At 34.9% G+C, this 19,344-nt stretch overlaps 1 protein-coding gene across 2 annotated transcripts in view; it reads right to left on the bottom strand.

Annotated features, from left to right (window-relative positions):
• The window catches only part of LOC136043069 (phosphoenolpyruvate carboxykinase [GTP]-like), a 42,379-nt gene extending 26,204 nt beyond the window's left edge, over positions 1–16,175 (bottom strand). The window contains exon 1 of one of the 2 annotated variants that reach the window (XM_065728070.1): positions 15,871–16,175. In XM_065728070.1, coding sequence (XP_065584142.1) covers positions 15,871–15,899 — 29 coding nt within the window. In that variant the 5' untranslated portion in view covers positions 15,900–16,175. The remainder of the gene's footprint in view (positions 1–15,870) is intronic. The other variant, XM_065728019.1, reaches the window with a different exon arrangement.
• Positions 16,176–19,344: the final 3,169 nt, after the last annotated feature.

Raw genomic sequence — 19,344 nt, forward strand, 5'->3', positions numbered from 1 at the left:
ACGTATCTTATCCCAATGAACTGCGTCGGTAGTTTATTGTAAGCGTAATAGTTCCATGAGTTCCATAAACCATCATATATTTAAATGAAGTCTTGGAAACATAAATAAAACCTGAACATATCTTTTTTTTATGCTAATTTCATTCGAATGAATACCCAAATTTGTCAAACTCAAGACTATAGTATGCAGGGGCGGAGACAGGATTGACGTTTAAGGGATGCACAAACATAAATCGGGATCCCTCGTTAATGTTTTTCGCCCAGCCACCCCTATAAACAGTGCAACTTTCAATCTTGTCAGAGGTGGAGGCATGAACCCCAAAAAGAGCCCCTGGATCTACCTCTGATCGTATGTAAAATTATGCTAATGGCGTTTCATATTGCAACGTAGTACTCTACTTTCGGAACTTGCAAGATGGTTTCAAACAGTTCATATTTTGATACTAATAATATATCAAAAGAATCGGTTTACTATGCTGATTCCAAATATATGCATCATTAAATTTAGTTTTACCCATCAAAGGCTAAGAGCCTGTGAAAATTGGCTTTATTTTCGATAAAAGGGGAAAATACTCCTTAAAATTCAAATAATCATAATGAAAATCGCACCATCAGATTCAGCGTATCAAAGAACCCTACTGTAGAGGTTCTTCAAAAATGTGGAATTTCGTATTTCCCAGAAGAAAGATCACAGATGCGTGTTTTTTTTTCAAGGGTGATCGTATCAACCCAGTTGTCCTAGAATTCCGGAGAGGCCTCATTCGAACGAAAAAAGTTTTAGTGCCCTTTTTAAGTGACGAAAAAAACTGAAGGGCAACTGGACCCCCTCCCAACACCTTTTTCCCAAAATTGTACGAATGAAATTTTGAGATAGCTATTTTGTTCAGCATAGTTGAAAGGCCCGATAACTATGCCTTTGGAGATAACATGAACCCCACAGTCCCTAGGGAAAGGTCTTTGTTATAAAATTTGCCCATTGTTCATGTATAGTATTTGTTATTGGGAAGTATGCATACATTTTGTCGTTATTTATAAAACGGTCAGAAATTCAATAAAAAAAAACAAGTTTTTTCAACTGAAAGCAAGGAACAACATTAAAACGTAAAACGAACAAAAATTATTATGTACATGAGGGGGATTGCCTCCTCCTCATATACATAATAGTTTTTTTCGTTTTAAGCTTTAATGTTGCTCCTTATTTTCAGTTTAAAAAAACTTTTTTTTTTGTTTAATACGAAATACAGACGACAAAGTAATAAACTAAAATACAGTCCTTGTCCATTTAACATAGTCAACTAAAAATAATCGACAAATGAAAAAGCTTCCAGAGATTAGAGGATCGGCAGAAATAGGGAAGATGATTTTGAAAAAGATAAGGGTATGTTAACAGGGGTGGAGCAGTTTTTTTGTGGAGTTTTGTCTTCGGCTTCTTAAGTCAGCTTATTTGGAGAGCTTGAAGGACGGTAGACAAGATTCGTGGCCAAATCAGGTCAAGAAAATATTGGACCTTTGTGGCTTTTCGAAGATGTGGAATGAAGGAAAAAGCCCATTGGATAAAAAAGTGTCAGTATGGAAGGAAGTCCAGCGAACCCTGAATGACCAAGAAATCCAAGAGTGGCAAGCACATTAGGACCAATCTAGGTCTTTGAGGTTTTACTCCCAAGCTAAAGTGTTGGGGGGGGAGGTTTATTTTGAATTTGGGTTGAATAAAGAGGATTTGAAAAATTTGTTGTTGTTAAGAGGGAATAGTTTGGATTTAGGTGAGAGAAGGAAATTTTTGGGAAAGTTTAGTCTTGCGGTAGGTAGCCTATTTTGTCCCTAAGTGTGGATTAAACAAAAACAAAGTTTTTTTTAGCTGAAAGTAAGGAGCAACATTAAAACTTAAAACGAACAGAAATTACTTCGTATATGAAAGGGGCTGCTTCCTCATCAACGCCCCGCTCTTTACGCTAAAGTTTGACTCTTTCTCTTCACTCTGCTTTTTAAAACAGTAAAAAACTTTTGCGTAAAGAGCGGGGCGTTGATGAGGAAGCAGCCCATTTCATATACGAAGTAATTTCTGTTCGTTTTAAGTTTTAATGTCGCTCCTTACTTTCAGCTAGAAAAACTTGTTTTTTTTTATTTAATTTCTGAACGTTTCTGAATCAATGCATGTTTTGATTTTGGCTCTCCCCAGAGGAATAATTAACACAAAATTTGCTAGTTTTTTGTTGTTTTTTTTTTGGCTAAATGGCTTTCTCGTAGTTTTGATCGAATGATTTTGAGAAAAAAAGGAACGGTGGAAGAAGCCTAGTTGCTCTGCTATTTTTTTGGTTACTTAAAAAGGCAACTAGAACTTAAAATTTTTTACGAATGTTTTTATTAGTAAAATGACCCCTGAATCACAAAAGACCGTAGAATAAATAGTTGAAATCACTAAAAATACTTTAGCGTAAAGAGCAAGGTATTAGGAAGAGGTGAGCCCCTCATATGCGTAATAATTTCTGTTTGTTTTAAGTTTTAATGCTGCTCCTTACTTCCAGTTGAAAAAACTTTCAAATTTATTTTTTCATTGTTTTTTTTATTAAATAATGCTAGAAAATCCTGCGCTCCCTTCATGGAAATTTTCTTCCCCCATGACAAATTCCTCGATGGAAAGTTCCCCCAACATATCCCCTTTGGTCAACCCCTCCCTCCAACAAAAAAATCCCCCTGAGAACGTCTGTACACTTCCCAATAAGCATTACTATATGTAAGCACTGGTCAAAATTTGTAACTTGTGGCCCCTCCCACGGGGACTGTGGGGGAGTAAGTCGTCCCGAAAGACATAGTTATAAGGTTTTTCGACTACGCTGAATAAAATGGCTATAATTTTGATCCGTTGACTTTGGGAAAATAATCAGCGTGGGAGGGGGCCTAGGTGCCCTCCAATTTTTTTGGTCACTTAAAAAGGGCACTAGAACTTTTCATTTCCGTTAGAATGAGCCCTCTCACAAGATTCTAGAACCACTGGGTCGATACGATCACCCCTGAAAAAAAAAACAAAAAACAAAAAACAAAAAACAAAAAAACAAATAAACACGCATCCGTGATCTGCCTTCTGGCAAAAAATACAAAATTCCACATTTTTGTAGATAGGAGCTTGAAACTTCTACAATAGGGTTCTCTGATACGCTGAATCTGATGGTGTGATTTTCGTTTAGATTCTATGACTTTTAGAGGGTGTTTCCCCCTATTTTCTAAAATTGGTTACTTCTTGGTTACTTAATATATTACTGTCAATCAGAAAATTGTAAGCCTACCCAGTAAAATCGTGTAAACAAGATGAAAAAACTAAATACGATCAATTACTCAACGTTACTGTTATCTTGGCGAGTTGAGAAACTCTATAACTTGTTTCCTTGATCCCTGTTATTGACACTACATTGTAAACAACGGCAAAAATTGGCTCATCAACTAGATTGTAACAGAGGTCTGTTTGAGATCAAGATAGGTCATATATAATTTGTAAGAGGACGAATTCCCTAAGAATTAGTGTTTGCTTCAAGTTTTTTTTTTATATATATAAAAAGAATCCTACAATGAATCGCGCAATAGGAAGAACCTGGTAATTAATATATAGTATATTAAAATTCAAAACATTTTTTTAAGCATTAAGGACGTAAAATAAACCACACAAGAAATGAAAATGAAATTTTGAATTCTGACCATTGAAAACAGAGATTAAATGTTCCAAAAAAGAAGAATGATCTTCACAAAAGTTCCAGGTTCAAGCTTAATAGATCTGAGAACTCAAGAAAACTAATTTCAGCCATTTAATGTATATGATATAATGATAATATATATATATATATATATATATATATATATATATATATATATATATATATATATATATATATATATATATATATATATATATATATATATATATATATATATATATATATATATATATATATATATATATATATATATATATATATATATATATATATATATATATATATATATATATATATATATATATATATATATATATATATATATATATATATATATATATATATATATATATATATATATATATATATATATATATATATATATATATATATATACGAGGTCCTTCTAAATATGAAATTTCATTCAGATCCGATCACTCCTTCGTAAGTTAAAAATACCTCATTTTTTCTAATTTTCTTAGAATTAACCTACCCCCCCCCAGGCCCCAAAGAGAGAAGATCCTTTCCGGTTATATCAATCACGTATCTAGGACTTGTGCTTATTTTTCCCACACAGTTTCATCCCGATCCCTCCAGTCTAAGCGCTTTCCAAGATTTCAGGCTTCTCACCAGCTCCCCACATTGTCACCGGATCCGGTCGGGATTTCAAATAAGAACTTTGAGACACGATATCCTTCCAAATATCAAAGTTCATTAAGATCCGATCACTTCTTCGTAAGTTAAAAATTCCTCTTTTTTCCAATTTTTCAGAATTAACCCTCCCCCTCAAACTCCCCCAACGAGAGCAGATCCGTTCTGGTTATGTTAATCACGTATCTGAAACTTCAGATTCTTGTTCCCACCAAGTTTCATCCCAATCCCTCCACTCTAAGCGTTTTCCAAGATTTTAGCCCCCCCCCTCAACTCCCAACAATGTCACTGGATCCAGTTAGGATTTGAAAAAAAAGAGCTCTGAAATACGATATCCTTAAGAGCATCAAATTTCATTAAGATCCGATCGCTCCTTCGTAAGTTAAAAATACGGCATTTTTCTAATTTTCAGAATTAATCCTCCCCCAACTCCCCCAAAGAGAGCGGATCTGTTCTGTTTATGTCAATCACGTATCTGGGACTTTTGATTATTTTCCCACCAAGTTTCATCCCGATCCCTCCACTCTAAGCGTTTTCCAAGATTTTAGGCCCCCCCCAACTCCCCACAATGTCACTGGATCCAGTCAGGATTTTAAAAAAAGAGCTCCGAAATACGATATCCTTCCAAACATCAAATTTCATTAAGATACGATCACTCCTTCGTAAGTTAAAAATACCGCATTTTTCTAATTCCCAGAATTAACCCCCCCCCCCCAACTCCCCCAAAGAGAGCGGATCCGTTCTGGTTATGTCAATCACGTATCTAGGACTTTTGATTATTTTTCCCACCAAGTTTCATCCCGATCCATCCACTCTAAGCGTTTTCCAAGATTTTAAGGTCTCCTCCAAACTCCCCACAATGTCACCGGATCCGGTCGCGATTTAAAATAAGAGCCTTAAGACACGATATCCTTCCAAACGTCAAATTTAATTAAGATCCAATCACCCGTTCGTAAGCTAAAAATACCTCATTTTTTCTAATTTTTCCGATTTCACCGTCCCCCCACTCCTCCCCCAGATGGCGTAAGCGGGGAAACAACAATTGATAATTTAATTTGGTCTGGTTCCTGATACGCCTGCAAAATTTCACCGTCCTAGCTTATCTGGAAGTGCCTAAACTAGCAAAACCGGGATCGACAGACAGACCGACAGAATTTGCGATCGCTATATGCCACTTAGTAAATACCAAGTTCCATAAAAACGAGTGGCTAGAAGCAATAACTCCTTTCGGTACCTGTGTATTAGCCAGTACACACTCGATAAGTGAAGTTAGGTTAATCATAATAAAATATACCAAAATATGGTGAAAATACAGTACTTTAGCAACAAATTATGGAAACTACAACAAAGAATTATGGAAGGGGGAGCACACAGATCGCATTATGAAACACCTAAGTAACGAAACCTAACCCATCCAAAATACCATCTCTGTATACTAAATATGTAATAAAAAATACACCTACAACGTAGATTTCCACAGAGCCTAAGTTAATTGTCTCCGAATACTGACAGCTATAAACCGGTTATTGTCTGATCTTGCAGACCCAAATTCTCGAGTGTATACAGATGTATACTGTATATACTGGCACAAGTACCCTCATGTCTTACAGCGAAAATTTTGAGGATAAAATATAAGATAATAGTCATTACGCTCACCTACCCATGGGAAGACAGACAAAGGTACCCCTATTTAAAAAAAAAAGGTACTTATGCATTATTCGGTACAAACTCGAGAATGTGTATCTACAGATAAGACAATAGCCGGTTTTTACCTGTCAGTATCCAAAGAAAATTAGCTTAAGGTAATTTGAAATCTACGTTGTAGGTATATTTCAGTACACATGAGATGGTATATTGATTGGGTTAGGTTAGGTATTTAATATAATGCATACTATTTAATATAATAAACAGTATGCATGAGAGTAGGCTACACCCTTGAAAAGTGAATTGCTTTCGCTAAATCGATTAGAATCGCAGCGTAAAGAGCAAGGGCTTGAGAGGAGCGCCCCCATGAATTTGAATAATTTTGTCCGTTTTAAGTTTTAGCGTCAGTCTCAGGCCTGGATTTACCAATAGGCTCACTAGGCATGGGCTTAAGGGGCGCACAATATCAGGGGTACAGTAAATTATCATTGAGTGATTTTTCCCTTAATAATAACTGAACTGATATGATTTATTGTCAAAGTGCCAGGTTCACTGCCCCACTGCGCTGCCTATCCACACAAGTGATTTTGAAACAACACAGGAATTCCGTCGCCACTTATAAACAGTCAGATGTCTCCCAAGAATGGTAGCTGAGAGTTCAGTATCACTTCTCTCTGTCATTACTCTTGGCCCATCAGTTGTGGTCTGTTCAGTGAACAGATCACTACCCAAGAATTTTCGGGGATTTTCCCCAAATTCCAAAGAAATGGAGCAGCAAAAACGCTTGGGACTAGGAGCGCCAAATCTTTAAATCCGGCCCTGGTCACTCTTTACTTACACGTGGAAAACAATATTTTATTTTTTCTATTTAATCATTTAAAAAGAGTTCTTGAGAGACAAACTAATTGCGCAATAAAAAGAATGTACGCAACAGGTACAGACACACCCCCATCTCGACCATTTATTACAAGCCATTAAAGTAAAAACAAAACTGGTTTATGATTCTTCATACGTTTTTTGCACGTATACGTTGACCTTTATTTTAGTTCTCTTAGCAGCTATGCAGTAGGAGGGAACTCAAGCAACTACGTAAAATGATTACCGCCAATTCAGAGGTTTAACACCGTTTCAAATAGCAACAATCAGCATATTTGTTAAATAAAGCTGATTGGACATAAAAGAAGTTGGGTTTTATACTCCACCTCATGTTTTGATGTCGTCTTGTATGCACACGTGCAAGTAAAACAGCTGTACCTATTTCGAAACAGGGCTGCAGCGTCAGTAAGTTAAGAACTCCAACTCTTGAAATGTTTGACCAGGTAAGGACCCAGAAACTTTTTTGCACGGGGGGGGGGAAACAAAGGCACAAATTTTATGCGATAATTTAAATACGAAGGAACCTAAAATTCGAGAGAATTTAGGGTTTCAGAGGGCATGGGCCAAGAACCCAGGGGTCCTAAGATCACCTACTCCGAGGGTTTATGCATGGAATTCATGGAAGAGTTTTCAATTTAACTTCCCATCCATTTCCAATTTTGAATATATATATATATATATATATATATATATATATATATATATATATATATATATATATATATATATATAACACAGGGTCCTAAAATGTATCAAAATTATAAAAATAATTTTTAATAGGGGTGGGGGGGAATATTTGCCTTTACCTTTGCATTTGAGTTGCCATTAGCCCTAGGACATACAGATAAAGGTTTCAAGCCAATCAGAAAAAAAAAACTTTTTTGGTCTCATTTTTGAGTGGCATACACTATAAAAACTTTTGCCGGAGTTGTTACACAGATCTTCCATGAGACTAAAGTTTTCCTTATATTTTCCTTCTTTGCAGAGTTGATTGGTTTTAATTGAGAGAAGGAGAATTCCTTACATTTTGTCAATAGTGCTCTTCACTACTCCTGGACAATAAAAAAAATTTGCTTTCCCCCCTTAGACCTCCCTTTGTCTCCTACAGCACTCACCTCCATTTTACCCCAATACAATCTTATACAAAAAGGGGAAGGACAACTTTGCCTGTTATAAAATTAATAAGTTAAATGCACAAATCTCCTCCTCCTCTTCCCCCTTTCCACTAATTGAGTAAAGTTTATTTAATTGATTTTGAAGATTCCACTTGTATAATCTGTATTTACCTAAATTCCTTCAATTTTTCTAGTGATCAACCCTTTGTTAACAATTCAAACCAAAAGCAAAATAAAAGAAAAACATCAAAACACTTCTGCATATAGCCTAAGGCTAAGAATATTTAATTTTAGTTGGTAAAATTAAAATAATCGGTTGTAAAATTATATCTAGACAATATTTCTGTTATTTTATTTATTAATACCTTATTTATTAATGCAGCAGGCTTTACAAAGCTTGTCACACTAAACATTACAACATTTAAGACAAAAACTAAAGTAACATTGAAACAGACTTTATAACAACACATTTGTCACAAGAATATATCATCTAAACTTACTATACTTACAATGCTATGCTATAACTATAAATTATACTTACTATTATAATACTATATATTACGATAATTACTTAATAGTTAAGAAAAAAAACCTCCCACCAAAATTACAAAGATTAGTGATTGGGTCTCAGTAGTTAAAAAACATTATTAGTTTTAATTCTCACATTTTGATGGAAGTTTATATATATATATATATATATATATATATATATATATATATATATATATATATTTCTTTCTCGTATCGTGCTGAAGACGGCCATTGTACATAGGGCCAAAATATTCACTGAATTGATTTCCTCTGTCTTGAAAAGATTTTCCCTATTGTTTCTACTTTGTGTTTGTTTGTTTCTGGAAATTACATTTTGGAACATAACACACACATGGAGATGAATTCCTGACTGAGCAGGTAACTGGTCAGTAAGAAATCTAGAAAAAACCAATACAAAATCACTGATAGTTCAGACCAGTAGAAAGTTCAAAAGAGCAAGATAGAAGTTGGGAAATCTACCCTAGAAAACTTTACTAGAACCATGAAGCCACACTAGTTCAAGAAAGCAAGCATAACCCAAAGAAGTTTTGTCAATAAGTAATCTGTAAAATGCCTGGCTGGCAATCAATATCTAAACTAACTACAGGTTCAAGAACTGAGCTAACAGATATCAAAGAAATTGCAGATGAATTGATCCACCAGTTTCTGTCAGTTTTTAGCAGTACATCAGATACAAACTTGCCCACTATAAAACCCACACACATACACCATCCAATGGAGCCTAATGAGATGGCATAGTTTAACATCTTCAAATGACTTAAATAGCTAGATATCAACAAATCCGTTGGGCCTGATAGGTTACACCCACATCTTCTAAAAGAAGTTGCTCAAACAATTGCCAAGCCACTTTCCCAAATACTCAAAATTTCTCTATGTACCAAGGAAGTACCAGCAGATTGGAAAACAGCATTTGTCACTCCTTTGTTCAAAAAGTCAGAGCAGAAAAATACAACCCCATAAGCATAACTTCTGTTGTAGCTAAAATCCTAAAAAGAGTGGTAAATGACTCTCATGAAGCATCTCAAAATAAATGGAATACCATCACCCAGCCAACACATATTTCAACAAGAAAAGTCAAGAGAAACAGATTTGCTTGAAACTTATGATATAGTAACAGACCTGATTGATCAGGGCCAGACTATGGAATTCCTGTTCCTTGACTTTGCAAAAGCATTGACTAAGTTCCACATCTGCAACTAAGAATAAAACTCATCCCACGTGGAATTAAAGTTGACCTTGTGGGCTTGACCTCAGCTTTTCTTACTGTCACCAGTCACCAGTGATATCATACACGGTAGCATCTTAGGACCTACCCTGTTCAGTTTCTATACAAATGATATTCTTCAATTAGCTACAAATCATATCACTCTTAATGCTGACAACTCAAAGTAGTTTACCATAGTCAACCATGAGTCACTACAGGCAGATCTTGACTGAATTCAAAACTAGGCCACAACATTACACATAAGTTCCAATATTGACAAATGTACCACTATACATTTTGGCAAGTCTAACCCAGGTTTTAATCATATAATGGTCAATCCAGCTGTAAACAACATAGGGTGACAAGAGCCAAGAGCTATTATGGCACTTGTGACAAGGTCAGAAGAGCCAAGAGCTCATATAGTATGAGCTCTAGCAAAATTCTAAGAATCAATAGATTTATTTAAAAGGAAAATCAGAGGCTTAATGCCGATCTAGATTTAAAGTAAGAGCTCTGAGACACAAGGTCCTTCTAAATATCAAAATTCATTAAGATCTGATCACCCAATTGTAAGTTGAAAATACCTCAATTTTTCCTCTCCCTTGTGCCCCCTAGATGGTCGAATTGCGGAAAACGACTTTATCAAGTTGATTTGTGCAGCTCCCTGACACACTTACCAATTTTCATTGTCCTAGCACGTCCAGAAGCACCAAACTTGCCAAAACACTGATCCCCACCCCCTAACTCCCCCAAAGAGAGTGGATCAAGTCCAGTTACGTCAATCACATATCTATGACATTTGATTGTTCTACCCACCAAAGTTTCATCCACATCTTTCCACTCGATATTTCCGGTTTCCCCCTCCAGCTCCCCCCAATGTCAACGGATCTTGTCGGGATTTGAAATAAGAACTCTGAGACATGGGTTCCTTCTAAATATCAAATTTCATTAAGATCCGGTCACCCATTCTAAAGTTAAAAACACCTCAATTTGTCAAACTTTTCCAAATTAACAACCCCCAGCTCCCCCAAGGAGAATGGATCCGTTCCAATTATGTCAATCACGTATCTATAACTTGTGCTTATTCAAGTTTCATCCTGATCTCTCCACTCTAACCGTTTTCCAAGATTTGTTTCCCCTCTCCAACCCTCTATGTCCCCAGTTCCGATTCGAATTGAAAATGGAGCATCTTAGACATAAGATTCTTCTATATATCAAGTTTCATTAAGATCTGATCACCCATTTGTAAGATACCTTGATTTTCACATTTTCCAAGAATTCCGGTTCCCCCTCCAGCTCCCCCCTCCCCAATGTCAGCAGATCTAGTCGAGATTTAAAATAAGAGTTCTAAATCACAAGATCCTTCTAAATTTTAAATTTTATTAAGATCTGATCACCTGTTTGTAACTTACAAATACCTAAAAATTTTTTATTTTTCCAAATTACCCTACCCCCCAACTCCCCCAAAGAGAGCGGATACGGTCCGGTTATGTCAATCATGTATCTTGGACTTGTGCTTACTTTCCCACCAAGTTTCATCCTGATCTCTCCACTTTAAGCATTTTCCAATTTCCCCCCCCCCCCCAATGACACTGTATCCGGTCGGGATTCAAAATAAGAGATCTGAGTTACGAGGTCCTTCTGAATATGAAATTTGATTAAGATCCAATCACTTCTTTCGTAAGTTAAAAATACCTCATTTTTTCGAATTTTTCAAAATTAACCCTCCCCCCAACTCCCCCAAAGAGAGCCGATCCATTCTGGTTATGTCAATCGCATATCTAGGACTTGTGCTTATTTTTCCCACCAAGTTGCATTCCAATCCCTCCACTCTAAGTGGTTTTCAAGATTTTAGGTCTCCCCCAATGTCACCGGATCCGGTCGGGATTTCATATTAGAGCTTTGAGAAACGATATCCTTCGAAACATTTAATTTCATTAAGATCCTATCACTCCTTCGTAAGTTGAAAATACCTCATTTTTTCTGATTTTTCAGAATTAACCCCCCCCCCCCCTCCCCAAAGAGAGCAGAACCGTTCCAGTTATGTCAATCATGTATCTAGGACTTGTGCTTATTTTTCCCACCAAGTTTCATCCTGATCTCTCCACTCTAAGCATTTTCCAAGATTTTAGGTTCACCCACCCCCAATATCACCAAATCCAGTCGGAATTTAAAATAAGAGCTCTGAGACACGATATCCTTCCAAACATCAAATTTCATTAAAATCCGATTACCCATTCATAAGTTAAAAATACCTCTTTTTTTATAATTTTTCAGATTTAACCATCACCCCCCCCCTCCCCCCTCCAGATAATCAAATCAGGGAAACAACAATTTCTGATGTAATCTGGTCTGGTTCCTGATACACCTGCCAAACTTTATTGTCCTAGCTTACCTGGAAGTGCCTAAACTAGCAAAACCAGGACAGATAGACAGACTGACAGACAAACCGACCAACTGACAGAATTACCAATCACTATATGTCACTTGGTAGATACCAAGTGCCATAAAAAACAGTATGCAATTGAGCAAAATTATGTAAACCGTAAACCCTCACATCTTGTTACCAAATAGGAATTGAGAAGAATTGTATATATCAATAAATAGCTAAATATCTAAGCTATACATCAATATGGTTATTATTATAATTATTCAAGATCAAACACTAGAAATTATTATTCTATTGACTTACTTAGAAGAGCTCTTTTTGGTAATTCCAATTGCCCAATTTTCAGTGGTTGGCCCCTCTGAGACAGACATTATAAATTCAGCAAACTGTTTCAAAAATTCTAAAATACTAACTTAGGGTAAAAAGACCAGTCTGCAATAGAGCAAAATTATGCAAAACCCAAACCCTCATATCTTGTCACCATATAGGAATTAAATGTATATATCAATGAATAGCTAAAAATATAAGCTATACATTAATAATGTTATTGTTAAAATTATTTAAGATCACGTTTGAAATTATTAGCTTATTGACTTACCTAGAAAGATCTTGTTATGGAAATACCAATTATCCTATTTTTATGTATATATGCTTTCAGGGTTTCAGTTGTATTCACATATTAACAGAAAGCTGATGGTCTTCTGATTCTAAAAATGCAACTTTTATTGTTTGATATTTATTCTATAAATAAATGAATATTAAATATAATTTTTTTTTTAATTACTCCACAAAACAGAGACAACATTTTGAATTTATTAGAATCATTGGTGAAAGTTTCACCAAGAAGGCAGGATCATGATACTGAATCTTGAACATTGTTGTAGTAAAATAGTGGCAGTCCAAAAGCTCATCTCTACTTTACCATAATGCCAAAGTAAAGTGGTCTTTTGCCCTATGAGACCTGCAAAGTGTAGATGAGGAAAGTGATCTTGGAATCATTAATGACAACCAGCATAAATTCCATTCAAAATGCAATAAGACTGTGTTTCATGCAAACTCTGCCCTTGGACTCTTGAAAAAAGACTACTTCCAGTAGGTCTCTCTATGTTTCTTGTGAAGTTGTGCAAGGCCCTTGTCAGGCCAGTGCTTGATTTTGGAATGTGCATAGCATCACCAGAATACAGGGGTGATGTACAGTTTCTGGAAGGGGTGCAAAAGAGAGCTAGGGTAAAAGATCTCTTTTTGGGGAAGACCACTTTTCTTTGGCATTCTGGAGAAATAGAGAGGTCTTTAAACTGCCCCTATTTTGCTTCACCAAAATGTTATGCGAGTCTAGTATAAATCCTGCCTTCTTGGAACAATTTTTCACCGACAATATTTTATCATGGTCTCTGTTTTCACAAGCAATTGAAAAAAAATATTATACTGAATATTTACTATCTATAGAATAAATATCAGCAATAAAAGTTTCATTTTCAGATAAAAAAAAAAACAATCAGCTTTCTGTTTATATGTGAATAAAACTAAAACACTGAAAGGATATATACATCAAAATAGGATAACTGATAATTCCAAAAAGAGATACTTTTAGGTAATTCATTAAACTAATAATTTCAATTATTTGATCTTAAATAATTTTAACAATAACCACATAGGTTAGATTTTTGCTATTCACTTATGTATACAATTCTTCTCAGTTCCAATTTGGTAACAAGATGTGAGGGTTTAAATTTTACACAATTTTGCTCTATTGCCCTACTAAGGCAGTTACAAAGATGAGAGACAAGCCTTATGATGAAATGTTTGAAAGAGCTGAAATTATCTACACTGGTTTACCAACAACAAAGAGCTGATATACTTATGATATATAAGCTTACTTCACAACACCACCCCCCCATTCATTTGTCAACTTCCCAGAATATTGGCACTGGCAAGAGGGAACATTCAAAGAAGCTGTTCAAACCATCTGTCAAAAACAAACATCAACAACAGTTTTTCTCCTACTGAGTAGTAAACCACTAGCATGGGATAAAAGACCACTTTTTTGGAATTCCAGAAAATAGAGATGGGTTTTTGAACCATTCCTATTCTACTACAGCATGATGTAAATGTGAGGGTAGTAACAAGAGGCCGCCTTCTTGGTAAAAATTTCAAGAAAAAATTTGCCAGAATAAATTAACAATGTGGTCCCTGTTTTGATAAACAACTGAAAAGAAAAAACTAAAGCCTATTTAATATTGGTGATTTATAGAATAAATATCAAGCAATATTAATTACATTTTTAGAACTAGAAGAAAACCTGCTTTCTGTTAATATATGAATACAACTGAAAGGATATATGCATCAAAATAGTATTATTGGTATTTCCAAGAGGTCCTTGTAGGTAAGTCAATAAACTAATAATTTCAAGTGTTTGGTCTTAAATAATTTTAGCAATAACCATATTGATGTATAGCTTGGATTTTTAGCTATTCATTGATAGGCTATATACAATTCTTCTTAATTCCTCTTTGATAATAAGGTGTGAGGGTTTTAGTCTTATATACCTAATTTTGCTTGATTGGGTAGCCTACTGGTTGTTTTTACCCTTGTTCCTCAGATACAATAGTCTAAGCATCCAATGATGAAGCTTTCTAGAAGTTACTAGATCTTGAAGAATTCCCTACAAGTCTATGCAAGATCTAGAGAATCCTCTACAAGTGCCAGTTGGATACATTTGATGTTTGATCATCAATTTTGGACCAATTTACCAATCAAGATGGATCTTAATTTGCTCTGGTGCAAATTATGGTATTAATGTAGGCCTAGGCCCTGTGGCTAGGTAAAAGTAGCCTAATTGAGGTAGCCTATAGGCTACATTACCAGATATTTGTATGAGCTGTCAAGGAGGATGCATTTACAGTAAAATTCTAGTTAATTGACTTCTTGCTATCTTGGAAAGGGTTTAGGTTAGGAAAATGAAACTTTGAAGGATGGGTCTACAGTATGTCCTGGGAAGGTATTTTGAAGTACCTAACTCCCCTCCTTCTCCCTCTAGAGGGCCCTGACCTTTGATGACCTTTAAAAATATGTGTTTTATAAAACTGAAACCTTGCAAGATAGATCTTCTGCTTAATTGAAGTATAACAAAATTGTTTTCAACTTTATAACTTTGCTCAATCTGATTTTATATGGTTTTTAAAGATATGCAAATACATTTCCTAAATTTTGAAAAAAAAAGCATTTAGGCTATATGGCTCAAAATTCTACTCAAACAACAGGAATTCCATTTTCAGAAGTAAAGACAGACAGAAGCAACTAGTAACTGAAAATGAAGGTGAAATTTTTTTTTCAAAATTTCAATAGATATAGACCTGTCATGCAGGCAAATTTCAGGGCCCTCTAGAGGGAGAAAGAGTGGAGGTAGGTACTTGAAATTACCTTCCAGTACATACTTTAGCCTGTAGACCAATCCCTGAAAGTTTCACTTCCCTAATCCAAACCCTTTCCAATATAGCAAGAAGTCAATTGACTAGAATTTTACCACATTTACAAGTGAATTGATCATTATAGGGTCTTTTCCTATTGGAAAAAGCACAAGAGAAGGAGTCAAGTAATCTTATTGTGTTCACCTTGTCCCAAGGCAATTTCAATAGAATCTAGTAGTGTAACCTATATTTTTATGAATATACTTTTCACTCTAAAAAGTCTAACTAGCCTACAATTATACATATGAGTAGCCTCAATTATGGCTTACCTTAATAAAAAGCTAACTGTCAAGGACATCTTTATGTAGAATGAACAGGAACTAGACTATTTTTGGTAGTATAGGCAATCTTGCAAATAAATCCAAGTTAAGCTTCACATAGATAACTAAGAAGCTATATTTGACAGTGTCAAAAGAAGAGACGCTCAAGTCTTGTAGGGTGCGTTTGTTTACTTGTCCAATGGGATTTTTACTAATCGAGGTTTAACCCCTAAAAGATAGCAACAAATACTTGTCTGGCCACGTGTCACTTAAAACGGCAAGATTAATTGCGAATAATAACAATATTGGTCACGTGTAATTATTGTTTTAATGCTAGCCTATGTGAAGTTCTGACAAGGAAGAGGCTGGGACTTTGGGCCTGTTTCTAATTTTACAGGCAAATACACCTTCAGCAATTATTCCAGAGCTGGGTAGCCTAATACAATTTGTGTGGCCAGAAGTTGCAAGATTTCAAATAGTGGTTGTCATTTGCCTTTTTAAGTCTTTCCATTCAAGATGCTTTGGATATTTTTTTTTGTGATAAATTGTCTTAATGCTCTGAAAATGGAAAACTATTTCAATTGCATAGGATAGGAAAATTTTGGTAGGCTAATTAATTCAAAGTCCTAAATTAGCCAGGGAAGTGTTTTTTTTTTTCACAAAAAAATCACCACATTATTTGAACTCCAATTATATAGTCCTGTTTTTGGCCCCCTTGATCCAGTTCCTGATTGTCATTTACACTAAATTTCACTTTTTCTGTTACCTATTTATGTTTGCACCAGTTTTACCATTGGGTAAAACTGGTACAAACAGTATTACTGGCTTTCATATAAAGTGAATATACCACTTGATGCCTTTTTTAATGCTGTTTTCAAATATAATAATCGCTTCTACCGCAAGTTCAGATTTAAGCACTTTTTGACCTCTTAAAAATGACCTATATATGGGGTCATCACAAATCTGTAATAGTTTAGAAACAAATTTGGGCTATATATTTGCACATCAGGGGGTGGGGGTAAAGTGTGGCATATATTAAATATGTAAGCTAATCATTGCTTGAATTTTTTATGTGTGTGCTGTTGCACTGGTGATTTCTCTTTTCATTAAAATTTGATGTGCACAAACACATTAAAAAAAAAACAGCAATGGTTAGTTTACGTATATAATATATGCTATGCTTTACCCCCACCCCCCTGATGTGCAAATATATAGCCCAAATTTGTTTCTAAACTATTACAGATTTGTAATGGCTCCATTTATAGACAAGTAAACAAACGCACCCTGAGGGTGCGTTTGTTTACTTGTCCAATGGGATTTTTACTAATTGAGGTTTAACCCCTAGAAGATAGCAACAAATACTTGTCTGGCCACGTGTCACATAAAACGGCAAGATTAATTGCAAATAATAACAACATTGGTCACGTGTAATTATTGTTTTAATGCTATGTGAAGTTTCAAGCAATGGTTAGTTTACATATCTAATATATGCTACACTTTACCCCCAACCCCTGATGTGCAAATATATAGCCTCAACGAAGAGGCTAGGACTTTGGGCCTGTTTCAAATTTTACAGGCAAATACAGCTTCAGCAATTATTTCAGAGCTGGGTAGCCTAATACAATTTGTGTGGCCAGAAGTTTAATTGTAAGATTTCAAATTGTGGTTGTCATTTGCCTTTTTAAGTCATTCCATTCAAGATGCTTTGGATATTTTTTATTGTGATAAATTGTCTTAATGCTCTGGAAAGGGAAAATTATTTCAATTGCATAGGATAGGAAAATTTTGGTAGGCAAGTCCTAAATTAGCCAGGGAAGTGTTTTTTTTTTTTTTTCACTAAAAAAAAAATCACCACGTTCTTTGAACTCCAATTATATAGCCCTGTTTTTGGCCCCCTTGATCCAGTTCCTGATTGTCATTTACACTAAATTTCACTTTTTCTGTTACCTATTTATGTTTGCACCAGTTTTACCATTGGGTAAAACTGGTACAAACAGTATTACTGGCTTTCATATAAAGTGAATATACCACTTGATGCCTTTTGTAATGCTGTTTACAAATATAATAATCGCTTCTACTGCAAGTTCAGACTTAAGCACTTTTTGACCTCTTAAAAATGACCTATATATGGGGTCATTACAAATCTGTAATAGTTTAGAAACAAATTTGGGCTATATATTTGCACATCAGGGGTTGAGGGTAAAGTGTAGCATATATTAAATATGTAAACTAACCATTGCTTGAATTTTTTTATGTGTGTGCTGTTGCACTGGTGATTTCTCTTTTCATTAAAATTTGATGTGCACAAACACATTAAAAAAAAACAGCAATGGTTAGTTTATGTATATAATATATGCTATGCTTTACCCCCACCCCCCTGATGTGCAAATATATAGCCCAAATTTGTTTCTAAACTATTACAGATTTGTAATGACTCCATTTATAGGTCATTTTTAAGAGGTCAAGAGGTGAAGAAGTGCTTAAATCTGAATTTGCAGTAGAAGAAATTATTATATTTATAAAGAGCATATAAGAAGGCATCAAGTGGTATATTCACTTTATATGAAAGCCAGTAATACTGTTTGCACCAGTTTTGTATTTGAGGCATCTTACATCAAAATTCATTTGACACATTTTAATGTTTTTTTTTTTTTAGATGACATTAAAGTTTTGCATTTGCTTTGCAAAAAATTGTCTTAAAAAGTGCCAAGTTTAGAGTTATGTTAATATTTTTCTGGCTGATGAGTATAATTTTTTTTTAAATTCCTTCTGTTTAAAGAATTTTAGAGAGATTCTGAGCCAACCGTGGGTATATTGTTGTTACAAATAATTTTTCTCAAATGGGCTTGTGGAAAACAAGTGGAACATATAATTTCTCTTTTTTTATTATTTCAAAACCAGAATATCACAAAACTAAGCATTAAATTGCTGATTGTACTTTAAGTAAATACAATCCCTGATGGAGTTTTGTTGATACCTGTTTAAAAATTTATTTGTCTTAATGAAATACATATTGTTTGTGGGACAGCAATGAGCAACTATGACTTGAGTTATTATTTTTTTTTTCAATATTTTCTTTTTTCCAAATAATTTTTGTTCTCTGGTGACATTTGTGTTCCTAAGTGGCTGGCACTCTAGGTTGAGAATCCTTTATCCAAAGGGCACAGGTTTAATTTCTGGCATTAGCAGTTTATTTGGTTTGGGACGAAGGTCAGTGATGTAACTCTGTAAGTTCAGCCAGAATTGGCCCAAACTTAACAGGTTACCTAGAGAAATCTGGGGTCAGTAAGCAGGAAGGACATGCAAAAGCATAGGATGACTGGCCCCTAGCTTCCTATTGCACTTTCTGTCTAAAGGATTACCTGGTCCTTTACTAGGCTTCTGACTTAGCCATAGGAGCTTTCTTTTAAACCCATTAAATATAAGTACAAAGGAAGAAATGTCAGTAAGGTGGTCCTTCCTTTTTTAATGAATTTTTGATGT

The sequence above is a fragment of the Artemia franciscana genome, chromosome 1 (genome assembly GCF_032884065.1).
Source record: "Artemia franciscana chromosome 1, ASM3288406v1, whole genome shotgun sequence".
Classification (NCBI taxonomy): domain Eukaryota; kingdom Metazoa; phylum Arthropoda; class Branchiopoda; order Anostraca; family Artemiidae; genus Artemia; species Artemia franciscana.